The sequence below is a fragment of the Mirounga angustirostris genome, unplaced genomic scaffold, assembly GCF_029215605.1.
Source record: "Mirounga angustirostris isolate CCGP_5_RB_7025 unplaced genomic scaffold, mMirAng1.0.hap1 SCAF_13, whole genome shotgun sequence".
Lineage (NCBI taxonomy): Eukaryota > Metazoa > Chordata > Mammalia > Carnivora > Phocidae > Mirounga > Mirounga angustirostris.
The window spans coordinates 52,032,985-52,052,169 of record NW_026991721.1 but is presented as its reverse complement, the minus strand read 5'-3'; the positions used below and the strand labels follow the sequence as shown (position 1 = coordinate 52,052,169).

The 19,185-nt window shown below is 36.4% G+C and overlaps 1 protein-coding gene and 1 pseudogene across 2 annotated transcripts in view; one reads left to right on the top strand and one right to left on the bottom strand.

The window, feature by feature from the left end:
- RSF1 (remodeling and spacing factor 1) overlaps nt 1–19,185 on the bottom strand; it is a 169,347-nt gene that overhangs the window by 104,662 nt on the left and 45,500 nt on the right. For both annotated transcript variants that reach the window (XM_064576868.1, XM_064576867.1), the window contains exon 2: nt 16,756–16,847. In XM_064576868.1, coding sequence (XP_064432938.1) covers nt 16,756–16,847 — 92 coding nt within the window. The remainder of the gene's footprint in view (nt 1–16,755; nt 16,848–19,185) is intronic.
- LOC123857553 (cytochrome c oxidase subunit 8A, mitochondrial-like) lies at nt 2,806–3,011 on the top strand (annotated as a pseudogene).

Here is a 19,185-nt window from a genome sequence, read left to right as displayed (position 1 = left end):
GCTAATTGCATAGGGTTGCGAAGTAAAACGAATTGGCTTTTAGTTTTACGCAACATGAAAAAGTGTTTTACAAATTAAAAGACTATATATAGGGCGCCTGGGTGGCTCAGTCGTTAAGCATCTGCCTTCGGCTCAGGTCATGATCCCAGGGTCCTGGGATTGAGTCCCACATCGGCTCCCTGCTCAGCGGGAAGCCTGCTTCTCCCTCTTCCACTCCCCCTGCTTGTGTTCCTGCTCTCGCTATATCTCTCTCTGTCAAATAAATAAATAAAATCTTTAATAAAAAAAAAAAGACTATATATATGTTCACTATTATAATTGAAATCTGGCATATTTGCTAGAAAATAATGATAAAATGGGGACAGATTTTAAATTTCATGAAAAGTTCTACCCAAATTAAGTTAGCAAATATATGAAAGGAAATAATGAACCACAAAAGCATTAATTCTGAGTGGTAGGGATATGGACATTATAATATTCTTGTTTTTTATCTATGCACTTTACATTTTTTTAAATATTAAAAATAAAAAGATGCTGTGGGAAACTTTTTTCCCAACCTCATTTCCTTAGAAATACCACAAGGTCCTCCAAATTGAGGAAATCCCAGAGCCATGTCTGATTCTCAAGTAACTATAACTCAGTCCAAGGAGGCATATGAAACATAATTTTAAGCAGCGTAGTATCAGTCAACCTTAGCCTTTCTAACCTAGACCTTTGAACCACCTAAATTAGATCAATGGGATTCTTCAGAATAAATATTTTTAAATTCTGCTGGCATCAAAGAAAACTTAAAGTATATATGAAATTACTCTTAGAAAAATCTAAAATAATAGGCACTGAAAACTGATATCTGATAAAAATGCATTTTTGAACATGTTTGGCACCTACCATTAGTATTAGATGGCAAAACACTGAAAAACATGCATACCTCTTGAACCTCACAGAACGTGAATCTTAGTGCAGGGGTGAATGGAATGGAAGCAAGGGGGCTACATGCAAGAAGATAAATGGACAATTACAAAACAAACAGTGTATACTATTTCACATACTCTAGCCAGGTACTATATGGCCCACAAAGAAATGACATATGGAGGATAACCACAAAATACTAAGGAAACACTGAGTAAGACTCATACATACACAGGGCTTTCTGTAAGGTAAATGTTCACTCATTCATCCATTTACTGACTTAACAAATACTAAGCAACAGTTAAGTGCGAGGCACTAGTTTAGATATTAAAAATGTAATAGAAAATGATAAAATTCTTGCCCTCACAGAGTTTTAGTTCTACTGGAGAAAGACTTAAAAACGTAAAACTGATGATTTTAGAGAGTAATTAACTTCCAGGAAGGAAATAAAACAAGGTGATATATTAAGAGAGTGGTAGAACACTCAAGGGCAAAGCCTACTTCAAATAGTCATACAAAGGACCAAAGAGCCAGAAATAGCATGACCATTCTAGAAACCAAAAATAGTCTGTAAGGCAAAATATAGTACATACTGATGAGATCAATATAGAGAATAGCAAAAAAAGAACCCAGAGGAGAAAGTGGAGCCATCACATCAAGAACTCTATTGCTATGTTAAGAAATTATTTTCTATTCAGAAGACAACAAGGACTCCTACATTAAGGAATTAAAGCAAAGGAGAAAGATCACTCTGATTTTCACTTTATCACTGTAATTGTGATAAGTGGACTAGACACAGGGAAACCAGCCTGGAGTTTCCTATAATAATCCAAGTAAGAGAAAATGGCATCAACTAGGGCAGAGACAGCAAGGGTTGCATAGACTGAACTGAAAAAGATCAAGAAGGCTAAATCAGGATGGGGTAACCAGGTGATGGGCATTGGAGAGAACATGTGTTGTAATGAGCACTGGGTATTATATAAGAGTGATGAATCGGAGACCTGTACCCCTGAAACAAACACATTGTTAATTAATTGAATTTAAATAAAAAAAAAAAATTAGGGGCGCCTGGTGGCTCAGATGGTTAAGCGCCTGCCTTTGGCTCAGGTCACGATCTCAGGTTCCTGGGATCGAGCCCCGCATCAGGCTCCCTGCTCAGCGGGAAGCCTGCTTCTCCTTCTCCCTCTACTGCTCCCCCTGCTTGTACTCTCTCACACTCTCTGTCAAATAAATAAATAAAATCTTTAAAAAAAAAATTTTTTTTTTTAAAAAAGAAGGCTAAATCAATCAGGACTTGGTAATATTCTAAACGTGAAGGACAAAAACAAACAAACAAAAAAACCCACCCAGAATGACCATCAGGTTTGTTTAAATGACTGAAAAGACAATGGTACCATCTACCAAGCCAAGGAACAATAAAACCCTAGGTTACAAAAAACTACAGTTGACCCCTGAACAATGCAGGCATTAGACATTCCAATCCTGTGCACATTTAAAAATCTGCATATAACTTTTGACTCCCCCAAATCTTAAATACTAACAGCCCACTACTGACCAGAAGCTTTACTTAAAACATGAAAAGTCGATTAACACATATTTATATTACATTTAGAGATAAGAAAATGTTACAAAAATCATAAGGAAGTGAAGATATACTTACAGTACTATATTGTATTTATTTTAAAAATTCTGCATGTAAGTGGACAGGTGTACAAACCCACATTTTAAGGGTCAACTATATTACAAATTTAACACCAAATCTACCCAAGTTCTGGTTTTCTATTACTAACTTGAATACATTGCTAAGAATAAGTATTTCTCTTTGGGTCTTAATATCTTCATCTGTTGCCATTCTGACTTCCTGACTTGGGCTCCTACTGGCCACTGTCTGAAGTCATGTCTGTGCTGACGCCCCTGCTGCTGAGAGGCCTGACAGGCCTAAACCGGCAGCTCCTGGTGCTGTGGGCCCAGATGGATTCCAAACCACCACGGGAGCAGCTGGGGGCCATGGATGTCACCACTGGGCTCACCTCCTGCTTCCTTTCTTCTTGTCATCAGGCTGGGTCCTGTCACATCTGGAGACCTACAAGAAGCGGGAGTGAAAGGGGCTGTGCTGTCCCTTACCCTGTGATCTGACCACCCCTGGCCTGTCCTGATCATGTCTGCTACACTCCTGGCCGGCCTTCCCTGGATCATGTCTTTCAATTACAGTGACCTCTTCTGCAATCATGACCTCTCCATTTCTCCTCTGTGACATCCTGGGACCAAATATATTGGCCCTGCTCAGTAAGGGCCCCCTTATAACAATATAGTCTAGTTAAACCTTGAAAAAAATATATCTTTATCTGTTAAATCAAGAGCTCTGAAAGTAAGAAGTCAGGATTTAGTTTGGAAAATGAGGAGTCAAGGATGATACTTAGATTTCTGGTTTGGGTAAGCAGATGGGGGTGTTGGTGCTCTTTAACCAAAGGTATTAGTCAGGGTAGTCTAGGTTATCCTGCAGTAAAAATAACCATAAATCTCAACCATTCACAACAGTGGTTGGCAAACTATGGCCCATAGACTGAATGCTTGTTTTTGTAAATGAAGTTTTATTATAATACAGCCATATCCATTCATTTAGGAATTGTCTGTAGCTTTGATGGAGACTATAAAGAACAAAAGTCTAAAAGATCTAGTATCTGACCCTTTAAGAAATACTGTGCTGATCCCTCAGTTACAGCAACAAAAGTTTATTTCTGGCCTACACTATATGTTGATGACAGGTTAGCAGTGGCTTTGTAACCTATCATTTTCACCCCAAAATGGGCAGCAATGACTTAAAAAAAAATTCTGCATACAAATCATCATAGCAAAGGGAATAGAGAACATGGAGAATATCTACTGCTCTTAAAGCTTCTGCTGGGGGTTTGGGGGAAAGAAGCTTCTGCTCAAAAGTGTAACATTATCACTTTTCCTTGCATTTCATGGGAATAAAAACAAGTCACATGTCCATGCCTGAATTCACTAGCAGGGGGATATATACTCTTCCCAAAGGGAGGAAAACCAAATCTTGTTTAGTTGTCCCAAACAAATCTGCTCCCTCTGACCCATTTTCCAGAGTTTACGACGCTAAGGAAGGGTTGATATTCTCTAACCTACTTTACAAATAGGTATGATTATGTGACTGTGCTCTTCCTAAAAGAACAACAGAAGTGAAGTATGCAAATTCTGCCTCACTTCTTAAAAGAAAATTGTTTGGGGGCGCCTGGGTGGCTCAGTCATTAAGCGTCTGCCTTCGGCTCAGGTCATGATCCCAGGGTCCTGGGATGGAGCCCCACATCGGGCTCCCTGCTAGGCGGGAAGCCTGCTTCTCCCTCTCCTACTCCCCCTGCTTGTGTTCCCTCTCTCGCTGTGTCTCTCTCTGTCAAATAAATAAATAAAATCTTTAAAAAAGAAAATTGTTTGCCCTATCCTTTCTTTCCCCTTCCTGCAGCTTGAAGCACATTCTACAACAAAGAAAAGTAAAATACCCTATGGTGGAACAATAAAATGTGAAGAATCTGGATCTCTGAATAACCTCATTAAACACAGCTGTTCCAGGGGTAGTAAAGTCAGATTGTTTAATAGAGACAAATAAATTTATTGCCTATTTAACCAATTATATTTTGGAGTCTCTTTCTTACAGCAGTTTAGCCTCTACCTAATGTTGATTCATTAGCATTTTTTTCAAAGCAGATGTTCAATATGTAGTTGAGTATACCTAGCCTTTGAACTAAGATTCAGGATGAAAATATAAGTCATTAAAACATGGGGTTTTAAAGTCATGGGAATAGACAAGAATACCCAATGAGAATATATAAAATGATACTAGAGGAAGGTCTAGAACAGACCTCTATAGTATAAAAACTTTCAAGAGCTTAGACAAAAAGAAAGATCTGGGAAAGGAGACTAATAGGGGTAAAAAGGAAAATCAGGAAACTACTGTAGGAAAGCAGCTAAAAGAAAAGAGTGTCATGAGGAAAGATCAGAGAAATTAAAAAGATGTGGAATAAAAAGTATCACCTTTTATGGATTTACTTCCCATCATTGCCCTCCACCCCCAGCTTTGGTTATGAGCCAAATCCAGTAACTTTATGCTAACAAAGAGAATATGGCAAAAGTGATAGTACGCTGTGGCTAAGATTTGGTTACAAAAAGATCATGACTTTTGTCTTCGGCCCTCTCTCTCACCCACTGGCTCTGGTGCAATGTGGTAAGCAGCCCCCATGGAGAAGCAATGCCCTATGTAACTGCCAATGCTCTGAGGTGCCCTGTGGACAAACCATGACAAGAAACCGAATACTGTCAATAGCCATGTTATTGAAATCAGAAGGGATTCTCCTCCAGTTCTGCCTTCACGTGAGACTGCATGCCAGGCTACCAGCTTGACTGCAGCCTAATGAGAAACTCTGAGCCAGAGGTATCCCGGTAGGTCCCATTCAAATTCCTAACACACAGAAATTGCAAGAGAATAAATGTTTGATGTTCATGTTTTGTTTTTTAATATTTACTTATTTATTTATCAGAGAGAGAGGGCGCGAATACACACAAGCAGGAGGAGCAGCAGGCAAGGGAGAAGCAGGCTCCCCACTGAGCAAGGAGCCCCATGTGGAGCTCAATCCCAGGTCCCTGCAATCATGACCTGACTGACTTATTTCACTTAGCATTATAAGTTCTAGCTCCATCCATGTTGTTGCAAATGGCTAGATTTCATTCTTTTTTATGGCTAAATAATATTCCATTGTGCACACGCATGTGCGCACACACACACACACCACCTTTTTATCCATTTATCTATCAGTGGGCACTTGGGCTGCTTCTGTATCTTGGCTATTGTAAATAAAGCGGCTATAAACACAGGGGTGCATGTATCCCTTTTAATTAGTGTTTTTGGATTCTTTGGGTAAATACCCAGGAGAATGGTTGCTGGATCATACAGTAGTTTTATTTTTAACTTTGTAAGGAAGCTTTTCGACAGTGGCTGCACCAGTTTGCTTCCCACCAACAGTGCAAGAGGGTTCTTTTTTCTTCACATCCTCACCAATGCCTGTTGTTTCTTGTGTTGTTGATTTTAGCCATTCTGACAGTTGTGAGGTGTTATTTCATTGAAATTTTGGTTTGCATTTCCCTGATAATAAGTGATGATTAACATCCTTTCATGTGTCTGTTGGTCATCTGTATTTCTTCTTTGGAGAAATGTCTGTTCATGTCTATTGCCCATTTTTAATTGGGTTATTTATTTTTGCATATTCAGTTTTTTTAAGTTCCTTATATATTTTGGATACTAACCCTTTATCAGATATGTCATTTGCAAACATCATCACCCATTCCACAGGTTGTCTTTCAGTTTTATCCACTGTGTCCTTTGCTGTTTGGATGCTTTTATTTTATTAAGTCCCAACAGTTTATTTTTGCTTGTTTCCCTTGCCTCAGGAGACGTATCTAGAAAAAAAGTTGCTATGGCCCATGTCAAAGAGGTTACTATGGTTTCAGGTCTCACAGTTAGTTATTTAATCCATTTTTAATTTATGTGTCTGGTGTAAGAAAGTGATCCAATTTCTGTCCAGTTTTCCCAACACCATTTGTTGAAAAGACTGTCTTTTTCCCCACTGCACATTCTTTCCTACTTTGTCAAAGATTAGCTAACCATATAGATATGGGTTCATTTCTGGGTTTTCTATTCTGTTTCATTGATCTATGTGTCTATTTCAGTGCTAGTACCATACTGTTTTGATTACTACCGCTTTGCAATATAACTTGAAATCAGGAATTGAGATGCCTCCAGCTTTGCTTTTCTTTTTCAAGATTGCTTTGGTTAGTCAGGATCTTTTGTGGTTTCATACACATTTCAGACCTGTTTATTCTAGTTCTGTGAAAAATGCTGTTGGTATTTTGGTATGGATTACATTAAAGGTGTAGATTGCTTTGGGTAGTTTATAGACATTTTAACAATATCTGTCCTTCTAATCCATGAGCATGGGATGTCTTTCCATTTCTTTGTGTCATCTTCAATCTCTTTCATCAGTGTTTTATAGTTTTCAGAGTAAAGGTCTTTTACCTCTTTGGTTAGGTTTATTCCTAGGTGTATTATTATTTTGGGTGCAATTGTAAATGGGATTGTTTTTTAATTTCTCTTTCTACTGCTTCATTATTGGTGTATAGAATCACAACAGATTTCCCTGTACACTGATTTTGTATCCTGAAAATGTATGGAATTTGTTTATCAGTTCTAGCAGTTTCTTGGTGTAGGTTTTCAGGTTTTCTAGATATAGTATCATGTCATCTGCAAATAATGAAAGTTTGACTTCTTCCTTAACCAATCTGGATGCCTTTTATTTCTTTTTGTTGTCTGACTGCTGTGGCTAGGACTTCCAGTAGTATGCTGAATAAAAGTGGTGAGAGGGGAAATCCTTGCCCTGTTCCTGATCTTAGGGGAAAAGCTCTCAGTTCTTCCCCACTGAGGATGATGTTAGCTGTGGGTTTTTCATATATGGCCTTTATTATGTTGAGGTATGTTCCCTCTAAAATTCTGTTGAGGGTTTTTATAATGAATAGATATTGTATTTCTCAAATGCTTTTTCTGTGTCTATTGAAATGATAATATGGTTTTTATCCTTTCTCTTATTGATGTAATGTATCATGTTGATTGATTTGCATATATTGAACCACGCTTGCAACCCAGGAATAAATCCCACTAGATCATGGTGAATGTTTTTTTTTAATGTATTGTTGGATTCGGTTTGCTAGTATTTTATTGAGGATTTTTGCATCTATGTTCATCAGGGATATTGGCCGGTAGTTCTCTTTTATAGTGGTGTCTTTATCTGGTTTTGGTATCAGGATAATGCTGGCCTCATAGAATGAATTTGGAAGTTTTCCTTCCTTTTCTATTTCTTGGAATAGTTTGAGAAGAATAGGTATTAACTCTTCCTGAAATGTTTGGTAGAATTCGCCTGTCAAGCCATCTGGTCCTGGACTTTTGTTTGTTGGGAGGTTTTGGATTACTAAGTCCATTTCTTTTTCTTTTTTTTATTATGTTAATCACCATACATTACATCATTAGTTTTTGATGTACTGTTCCATGATTCATTGTTTGCATATAACACCCAGTGCTCCATGTAGAACGTGCCCTCTTTAATACCCATCACCAGGCTAACCCATCCCCCACCCTCCTCCCCTCTAGAACCCTCAGTTTGTTTTTCAGAGTCCATAGTCTCTCATGGTTCGTCTCCCCCTCCAATTCCCCCCCCTTCATTCTTCCCCTCCTGCTATCTTCTTCTTCTTTTTTTCACTGCTGATAACTGGTCTGTTCAAATCTTTTTCTTCCTATTTCAGTTTGGGTAGTTTGTATGTTTCTAGGAACTTAGCCATTTCTCCTAGGTTGTTCAATTTGTTGGCAGAGAGTTTTTTCATAATATTCTTTTATAATTGTTTGTAAATTTGCAGTGTTGACTGTTATTTCTCCTCTCTCCTTTATGATTTTGAGTCCTTTCTCTTTTATTTCTTGGTAAGTCTGGCTAGAGGTTTATCAATCATTGATTTTTTTCAAAGAACCATCTCCTGGTTTCATTAATCTGTTCTTTTGGTTTTTGTTTTAGTTTATCATTTATTTCTGCTCTAATCTTTATTATTTCCTTCCTTCTACTGGTTTTAGGTTTCATTTGTTGTTCTTTTTTATAGCTCTCTTAAGTGTAAGGTTAGGTTGTTTGAGCTTTTTGTCTTTTTTTTTTTTTTAATAAAGATTTTATTTACTTATTTGACAGAGAGAGAGACACAGCAAGAGAGGGAACACAAGCAGGGGGAGTGGGAGAGGGAGAAGCAGGCTTCCCATGGAGCAGAGAGCCTGATGTGGGGCTCGATCCCAGGATCCTGGGATCATGACCTGAGCCAAAGGCAGATGCTTAACAACTGAGCCACCCAGGCACTCCAAGTTTTTTGTTGCTTCTTAACATATACTGCTACTATAAACTTTCTGCTTAGAACCGCTTTTGCTGCAACTACAGGTTTTGGACCATTATGTTTCCATTTTCATTTGTTCCAATGTACTTTTATTTCTTCTTTTATTTCCTGGTTGACCCATTCATTGTGTAGCATGTTATTTAACCTCCATGTATTTGTGATCTTTCTAGATTTTTTCTCCTGGTTGATTTCCAGTGTCACAGCATTGTGGACAGAGAAGATGCATGGTATGACTTCAATCTTCTTCAATTTGTTGAGACTGATTTTATGACACCAATATGTATCTATTCTGAAGAACATTCTGCGCACACTTGAAAAGAACGTGTATTCTGCTGTTTTAGGATAGAATGTTCTGAATGTATCTGTTAAATCCATCTGCTCCAGTGTGTCATTCAAAGCCACTGTTTCCCTGTTGATGTTCTGATTGGATGACCTGTCAATTGATGTAAGTGGGGTATTAAAGTCTCCTAGTATCCACTGTATTACTATTGATTAGTTCCTTAGGTCTGTTAACTTTTTATGTATTTGGGCGCTCCTATATGGGGTATATTTACATAAATATTTACAATTATATCTGCTTGTTGGATTGTCCCCCTTTATTTATATCAAGTCCTTCTTTATGTCTTGTTACAGTCTTTGTTTTACAGTTTGTTTTGTCTGATATGAATATTGCTATTCAGGCGTTCTTTTGACATCCATTTGCATGATAGAGGTTTCTTCATTCCCTCACTTTCAATCTGCAAGTGTCTTTTGGTGTAAAATGAGTCTCTTGTAGGCAGCATATAAATGGGTCTTGTTTTTTTAACCCATCCTGTCACCTTATGTCTTTTCATTGGACTATTTAATTCATTTACATTAGATGCAATTAGTGATAGATATTTATTGCCATCTTATTACCTTTTTTGTGGTTGTTTCTGAAGATTTTCTCTGATCCTTTTTTGTCTTTCACATTTTGCTGATTTTCTTTATTGATATACTTGGTTTTCTTTTTCTTCATTCTTTGTAGGTTTATTAGGGCTTTCCAATATACGGTTACCATTAGGTCTTCTCGACAACCTCTTGTGCATATAGCAGCCTACATTAAGTTGATGGTCATTTAATTTTGAACCCACTTTTTTCTTCTCTCCTCCCTAGATTTTAGGGGTATGTTACTAATTTTTTTTTTTTTTTAAGTAGGCTCCATGCCCAGCATGGAGCCCAAGGTGGGTCTTGAACTCATGACCCTGAGGATCAAGACCTGGGCTGAGATCAAGAGTAGGATGCACTTATACCACTCGTGTAGGTGATGTTACTATATTTTAAAATTTTTTTGTGAATATCTTGACTTATTTTTTTTTACAGAAATATTCATTTTTCCCTGCTTTTGTGTTTCCTACCTTTATAATATATCCCCTTTCCATTCAAAGAGTCCCCTTTAATATTTCTCGCAGGGCTGGTTTAGTGGTCATGAACTCCTTTACTTTTTTTTTTTTAAAGATTTTATTTATCTTTGAGAGAGAGAGAAAGCATGTATGGGGGCGGGGGTGGGGAGGGACAGAGGGAGAAATAGACTCTCCACTGAGCAGGGAGCCCGACGAGGGACTCAATCCCAGGACCTTGGGATCATGACCGGAGCCAAAGGCATACACTTAACTGAATGAGCCACCCAGGTGCCCGTGAACTCCTTTATTTTTTGTTTATCTGAGAAACTCTTCATTTCTCCTTCTATTCTGAATGATAGCCTTGCTGGATAGAGTATTCTTGGATGCAGATTTTTTTAATTCAACACTTTGAATGAATATATAATGCCACTCCCTTCTGACTTGCAAAGATTCTGCTGAAAAATCTCCTGCTAGCCTTACGGGTTTTCCCTTGTAAGTTACTGAATTCTTTTGTCTTGCTGCTTTTAAGATTTTATACTTGGCAAATTTATTTATTTATTTTTAAAAGATTTTATTTATTTGACAGAGAGAGACACAGCGAGAGAGGGAACACAAGCAGGGGGAGTGGGAGAGGGAGAAGCAGGCTCTCTGCTGAGCAGGGAGCCTGATGCGGGGCTTGATCCCAGGACCCTGGGATCACAATCCAAGCCGAAAGCTGATGCTTAACGACTGAGCTAATCAGGCACCCCTATACTTGGCAAATTTAATTACAGTATGTCTTGGTTTGGGTCTGCTTTTGTTGATTTTGATGGAATTCTCTGTGCCTCCTGGATCTGGATGTCTGTTTCCTTCCCCAAATTAGGGAAGTTTTCAGCTATCATTTCTTCAAATCAATTTTCTGCCTCTTTTCTCTCTCTTCTTTTTCTGGGATTACTATAATATGAGCGTTATTATATTTGATGAGTCACTGAGTTTCCTAAGTCTATTCTTGTTTTATGTAATTCTTTTTTTCCTCTCTTTTGTTCAGTTTGATTACTTTCCATTACTTTGTCTTCTAGGTCGCTAATTTCTTCCTCTTCTTTTCCATCCTGCTATGCATTCCATCAAGTGTGTTTCTGAACTCATTTTTTAAGCCCTTTATCTCTTCTATGTTGTTTCTTATCTCTATGTTAAGAGTCTCACTCATGTTTTCCACTCTTTTCTCAAGTCCAGTGAGCCTCTTTGTGATCATTGCTTTAAATTCTCTATTAGGCATGTTACTTATATCTGTTTTGCTTATATCTCTGGCCATGCCTTGTCCTGTTCTTTCATTTGGGATCTCAATTTGTCTGCCTCTCTGTGTCTGTTTCTGAGTGTTAAGAAAGTATGCTAAGTCTTCTGCTCTTCAGAGTAGTGACTTTACAAAGAGGAGGTACTGGAGTACCCTGCAGTGTAATGTCCCCTATTCACCAGAAACTGGCACTTCAGGAGAGTATCTTATGTGTGTTGCTTACTTACTGATATCATTTTGATAACTAATAATGCTGAGCATATTTTAATATGTTAATTGGATGTTATGGTATTCCATTTTGTTAAGCGCTTTATCAAATTTTGATTTCCAACAAAAGCAGGACTTGAGATGAGATCAAACAGTTCATTTGGAAAGTGATCCAAGGAAGGCCTCAAAGAGCAGACATGCAAATCCAAACAATCATAGAACTTGTTTCATATTGGTGACCAGCCACAGTATCAATCTGGAGTACTCTGCTTCTTTCTTTCATGTTTCTTTGTCCTCTTTGTACTAGGGACAGTTTCAGACTTCACCCAGAAAACTTCAACCAATGGACATCAGGGAGAACACAGTTTGCGATGTGCTAAGCATTAGGCACAGCTCGGAGACTTGATATTCGTTGTTTTCACCAGCTAGGTTCTGAAGCCATGTGTCATGAAAGCAATACAAAACTAATACAAAGTGGAAAAGGGAGGATGGGTGAAAGCTAAAGAGAAATAAAAAATTAACAAAGAGTTTATTGTTCTTTAATAAAATAGTAGAGACTTTAGCATTCAAAAAGGATAAGGGAAAAATATCTATCTGTACTTAGGTGTGTGTTGTACATAAATTTTATTTATAGGGCAGCAAAAGTCTTAAAAATCAGAAAAAAAGGAAAATCAGAAAAGATAGTAGATATAAGTATGAAATTAGCAAACCTCACTAAATACCTAAGTAGAAAAATTATTTTTTAATATTGAAGGACCTTTTCTACATCCATACACACACATATACATCCACACATACACACGTTAAGTGAGGCCATAAAAACAAGTGTCAACAAAATTAATGATCAAAAATCATACAAAGTATGTTCTACATAATGGAATGAAATTAGAAACCAGTAACAGGAAAAGGAATTGGCAAAATTTACATGTATGTGGAAATTAAACAACATACAACCAAATAATAGGTCAAAGAAGGAATCACTAGAGAAACGGGAAAATAGTTTGAGATGAAAGAAAATTAAATGTAACATACCAATTTATGGAATGAAGCTAAAGCAGGGAGTAAAGATGGAATATAATAGCTGAAAATGTCTATGTTAAAAAGAAGAGGAAGATCTCAAATCAATAACCTAAACTTCCACCTTAATACCAGAAAAGAGCAAACTAAACCCAATGGAAATTAAAGGAAAGAATAAAATAGAAAAACAATAGGGAAATTCAATAAAACCATAAAGTGATTTTTAAAAGATCAACAAAATTGATAAACCTATAGCTATGCTGACCAAGAAAAAAAAGAACATGCAAAATTAGTAAAATAAGGAAAGAGGGGATATTACTACTACCTATACATAAATAAGATTACAAATGAATACTATGAACAATTGAATGCCAATAAGCTAGATAAGCTAAATAAAATGAACAATTTCCTAGAGAGACACAAGCTATTGAAATTGATTCAAGAAGAAATACAAATCTGAACTTATAGAAGAAACCAAGTAAACAAACAAAAACAAAACTTCCAACAAAGAAAAGCCCAAACCCAGATGGTTTTACTGCTAGATTCTAATAAATGTTTAAAGAATTAACATTAATACTTCATGAACACTTACCAAAAAAAAGAGGAAATAATTCGCAACTAATTCTATGAGGTCATAGACATCTCAAGAAAACACCACATCAGTATCCCTTAAAAATATAGACACAAAAATCCTCAACAGTAAATTAGCAAACCAAATCTAGCAACATATAAAAAGGTTTATGAACCATGATAAAATGGGATTGATTACAGGATTGCAACTGTTTCAACATATGAAAATTAATTAAATTAATACATCATGTTAATAAAAGAAAAAACCACAAGGTTATCTCAATAGATGCAGAAAAAACATCTGACAAAATCTAATACCCTTCATGATAAAAATACTCAACATACTAGGAAGAGACTTTTCTCAACCTGATAAAGAACATCTATGACGTATCTAATATCATATTAAATCTTAAAATATTGAAAAGCTTCCCCCTAGGATCAGAAACATGACATCTCCTCTCATCATTTCTATACAACAGTGTACCAGAAGTTCTAATGAATGCAATTATGCAAGAAAAAGAAATAAAGGGTCTCCAGATTGCAAAGGAGAAAGTAAAACTATCTAGATGTGCAGATGACATAATCTTATATACAGAAGATATTAAAAATCCACAACAAAACTATTTGAGCTAATAATCAAGTCTGGCAAAGTTGCAAGATACAAAAATTAATTGTATTTCTAACATTAGCAATGAATGATATGAAAATGAAATTAAGAAAAGAATTACATTTATAACAGCATCAAAACCAAGAAAATACTAAGGAATTGAACAAATTAAGTGTAATACTGGAATCAGTAAACTACAAAATGTTTTTGAAAGGAATTAAAGACCTAAATATTTTGAAAGACATCCTATTTTCATGGATCAGATTTATTTTTGTTAAGAAGCTAATACTCCCCAAATTTATATATAGATTATACCTAACCCTATCTAAATCACAGCTAGCATTTTTACAGAAATGAACAAGCTGATACTTAAACTCATTAAGAAAATGCACGGGAAACAGAACAGCCAAAACAATATTGAAAAAGAACAATTTCAAAATTTATCACAAAGCTATAGTAATCAAGACAGTATGGTACTGGCATAAATGATGACATATAATAAGACAATAGAGGGGCACCTGGGTGGCTCAGTCAGTTAAGCACCAGCCTTCAGCTTAGGTCATGATCCCACGGTCCTGGAATCAAATCCCGCATGGGGAAACCTGCTTCTTCCTCTCCCTCTGCCATCCCCCCCCGCAACTTGTACACTCTGGCTTGCTCTGTCAAATAAATAAATAAAATTAAAAAAAAAAAAAAAAGACAATAGAACAAAGACTTCAGAAATAAACCCTTATGTTAATGGTCAACTGACTTTCTACAAGAATGTCAAGGTAATCAAATATGGGAAAGAATGGTCTTTTCAACAAATGGTAATGCAACAAGTGGGTATCCACATGCAAAAGGATCTAGCTGAACCCCTATTTTCTAAAATATACAAAAATTAACTTAAAAGAGACCATAGATCTAAACATAAAAGTCAAACGTACAGAACTGTTAGTATAGATTATAGGATTATATCTTCATGATCTTGGGTTGAGCAATGGTTTCTTAGTTATGACACCAAAGCACTAGCCACAAAGGAAAAAAATATATTGGATTTCATCAAAATTAAAACTTTTGTGCATGAAGAACATTACATAGATAGTAAAAAGACAACACACAAAATGGGAGAAAATGTATGCAAAATCATATACCTGGTAAGGGTCTAGTATGCACAATATATAAAGAGCTCTTTAAACTCAAGAACAAAAAGACAAACAACCAACTAAACAATGTAGGACAGGAGTAGGTATTTTTCCACATTTTCCCAAAGATATACAACAGCCAACAAGCATATGAAAAGAATGCTCACCATCATTTAGTCATAAGGAAAATGCAAATCAAAACCACAATGAGAACACTTTACACTCACTAAGATGGTTAAAATCAATCAACCAATCAATCAATCAATCATAAGTGTTGGTGAGGAAGGATGTGGAAAAGTTGGAACCCTCATAAATCCTTAGTGGTAATGTAAAATGGTGCAGCTCTGGAAAACAGTCTGGCAGTTCCTCAAACAGTTAAACACAGAATTACCATATGACCCAGCAATTCCACTCTAGATATAAGAAATAAATCACATGTCTACCCAAACCTCTATGTAAGTGTTCATAGCAACACTTTTCATAAGAGCCAAAAGATGTAAACAAGCCAAATATCATAAACTGGTAAGTCAATAAATAAAAAGTGGTATATGCATATGATGGAACATTATTCAGGCATAAAATGGAACAAAATACTGGGGCGCCTGGGTGGCTCAGTCAGTTAAGCACTGACTCTTGACCTCAGCTCAGGTCTCAATCTCAGTCGTGAGTTCAAGCCCCACATTGGGCTCCATGCTGGGCGCAGAGCCTACTTAAAAAAAAAAAAAAAAAAAAAGGAACAAAGCACTGATTCTTTCTAAATTTCTGACCCAGAGAATCAGTGGGCTGATTAAAATGATTATTGTTTCATGTCACTTAATTCGGAATGGTGTATAATACAGCAAAGATAACTGGAAAAGCACATGTGATTTTTATAGTAAAAACAAGCCAACTCTTGTTCCCTGATGGTTCCTCTTTTCATAGTGCTCTAAAGTCACATATACAACCCCCCACAAAAGAAAGCAGATATGAAAATACATGGGTATATAAACACGTATATTTTTTATAACATAAGAAAATTACATCGTTTTCAAAATACCAAAAAATATCACCTAACATTCTGGTATGTTATAGAATTCAAAATACTCCCAAAGATATCATGGAGGTAGGTATATACAACAGCTTAGGCTTCCAAAAGCTGTGTAGTTTTCAAAGTTTGAATGCAATTTCAGACAATTTTTCCTGAATGGTCTTGCCTTTAATAGGGTTTATCATACAGCAACACTTTTCTGATTTCCCAGGTTGTTCTCACTGAGAATAGATTTGGCCTTATTGGTAACTTTGAAGCCTCCTATATTTGACTTAAAGGTGTTATGACATTTTACCTTTTAAGTAACAGACAAATTCTGGCTCTGTCTATGCATACTGTGTGATCTCAAAGAAAAATGACAACTTTCTTTGCCTTATCTATGTCTTACTTGATTCAATCAGGGTGATTCTAAGGATTAAATGAGAGAAGACATGAAAAGTCCTGGGCACACAGTGTTAGGCACAAAAGAAACAGAACACCTCTGAAACCTAACCTTAAGACTCAAGACTATGGCTTAGTAGCTGCAGAAGAGAATCACATACTAATAGTAATTATATGGATTTCTAAGTCTTATTTTGCAATTTTTAGTAGACCATTTTAAAAGTTAAGCATATTATGAAACACATCAATTTATGCTAGATAAAGTAATATTTCAGTAACAGAGGTTAATTTTTAATATGTACCTTGATTAAATATTTTTCCCATCTGTCTGCTGTAACAGATTTGCCAATCTTCCTCATCAACTTCAAATGGAGCTCCACCAATTCTTTCGGTACTTAAAAAAAGAAAAAAATACTGTTAGCCAGCAGAATAAAATGTTTATAAACATTTAAGATGATAAAAAAAGAACTTTCCCAGGGCACCTGGGTGGCTCAGTCAGTTAAGCGTCCTTTGGCTCAGGTCATGATCCCAGGAATTCTGGGGATTGAGTACCTGCTTCTCCCTCTCCCTGCTGCTCCCCTTGTTTGTGCTCTCTCTCTCTTTGCCAAATAAATAAATAAAATCTTAAAAAAAAAAAAAAAGAACTTTCCCCAACCCTGAATACGTTTTCAAAATAGATGATGTTGATTTTAGCTATCTCTTAAACCCTGAATCAGAAAAGACTAAACTAGGGCAAGAAATAACTGAAAACCACTCTCTTAAAGATGAGAAGGAATATTCATTCACATTTTCTTTCAAAGTATTATCAAGTAAGAATGAACCTGAGGGGCGCCTGGGTGGTTCAGTTGGTTAACTGTCTGCCTTAGACTCGGGTCATGATCCTGGGGTCCTGGGATTGAGCCCCACATTGGGCTCTCTGCTCAGTGGGAAGCCTGCTTCTCCCTCTCTCTCTGACCCTCCACCCTGTTCATGCTCTCACTCACTCTCTCTCAAACAAATAAATAAAAAATCTTAAAAAAAAAAAGAAAAGAATGAACTTGAATGTAATCTGTGGATTTTTAGAGTGATAATGATGTGTCAATGTAGGTTCATCAATTGTAACAAATGTACTTCTGTGGTGCCAGGGTGTGGATAGTGGGGAGGTTCTATGTGTTGGGGAAGAGGGTACATGTGAACTCTCTGTACTTTGTGCTCTTTATTTCTGTGAATCTAAAACTGCTCTAAAAAATAAAGCCCATAAAAAAAAAAATACCATCAAGTAAAAGCCTTTAACCATACAAGTAAAATTTCTACTAGTATTTATTTCTCTTAACACATATTTGGAATAATTTACTGATCCTGCAAACCAAGACACAGATCCAATCCACAGAGTTAGGAAAGAATCAGGGAATATAAATCCCAAGTTGATAGATATCTCAGAAATAGAGTCTAATGGTTTTCAAACTATTTCACAAAACTACTCTTTCAATCTATACCTTCTCTAAGTGCTAAAGTCCTTTATAGCATCCCTATGGATCTTCACTTGACAACCTTTAGGACAGAAAATTGACTTATCTTCTGAAGTTCTAGTTATTAGAAAGTTAGCCTTAGATGTGGTCAAAATCTGCCTTCCTACACCTTCCTTCCCTGGTTCTTACTCTTATTCTCTAGCTTCAAAGATAATACTTTCAATTCCTCTTCTGCTGGAACTTTCAAATATTTGAAGATTGTTTTATCTTCCCTCAGGTTTTCTCTTCTAACTGTAAACAACCAGAGTTCCATATATCCCTTGGGCATGATCTGATTATGTTGTTTAATTATATGAGTTAGACTCGAGGGAAATAAAGGACACACACATATGCCTATCAAATTTAGCATTTCCCAAATACCAAATACCACTAGTAACCTAAGAGAAACTGGAGGTATACTCTCTAAAAAGGTTCTATAATCAAGTACAATAGAAAAATACTGAATCCAAAAAAAGGTTGTTTTGTTGTTGTTGTTTTACTGCAAGACTTCTTGATGTCTTTATTGATTGATCTTATGTGTACTGTGAATATCCAAGAAAAGGATATAATCTGCACATTCCCTAATATATTTTATCATGGAATTTTTGTGTGTGTGAAACATACACTACCTTATCTTAGGACACAAGTGCTCTAAAGAACAGGTTGGGAAATGATGGACTAATTTTCAGTCATTCAGACTCTTCATTCTCCACTAAAGCCAATTTTAACTTGAAATGACCCTGAAGTATAAAAACATTCACCCATTCAACAAATTTCTGTTGGACCACTACTTTAAACAAGAAAAAGTCTCTACCCTTAATGAGCCTACTTAAGTGAGTCTTAGGGGGTTAGACAGTGGGTGGGTTGGAGGTGGGGGTCGGGGAGAAGCATAGGAGGAGTGGTTATAGACAAGTAGACAGACTATTATACTAAGTCTAAACCTAAATTTGGGATTGAGGGTGGAGCAGAGAAAAGGGGGTAAAGGACATTACTTAAAGAAGTAACAGCAAATACAAAAGATGAAAAATAAAATGATCATGGAAGTGGAGGCATGGGCACAAAAAAAGGGCATGATAATAAAGATGATGTCCAGGCAAAGAAGTTCACATTTTATTTAAAAGTTTAGGCAAGAGAGTGCTCTCTGCATTTTAGAAAGCAATTGAATTGCAGGAAAACAGACTGCTTTTATTTGCTTGCTTGTTTTAGGAGGTGGGATGCAAGGCAGAGATTAAATGTAAATTCTGC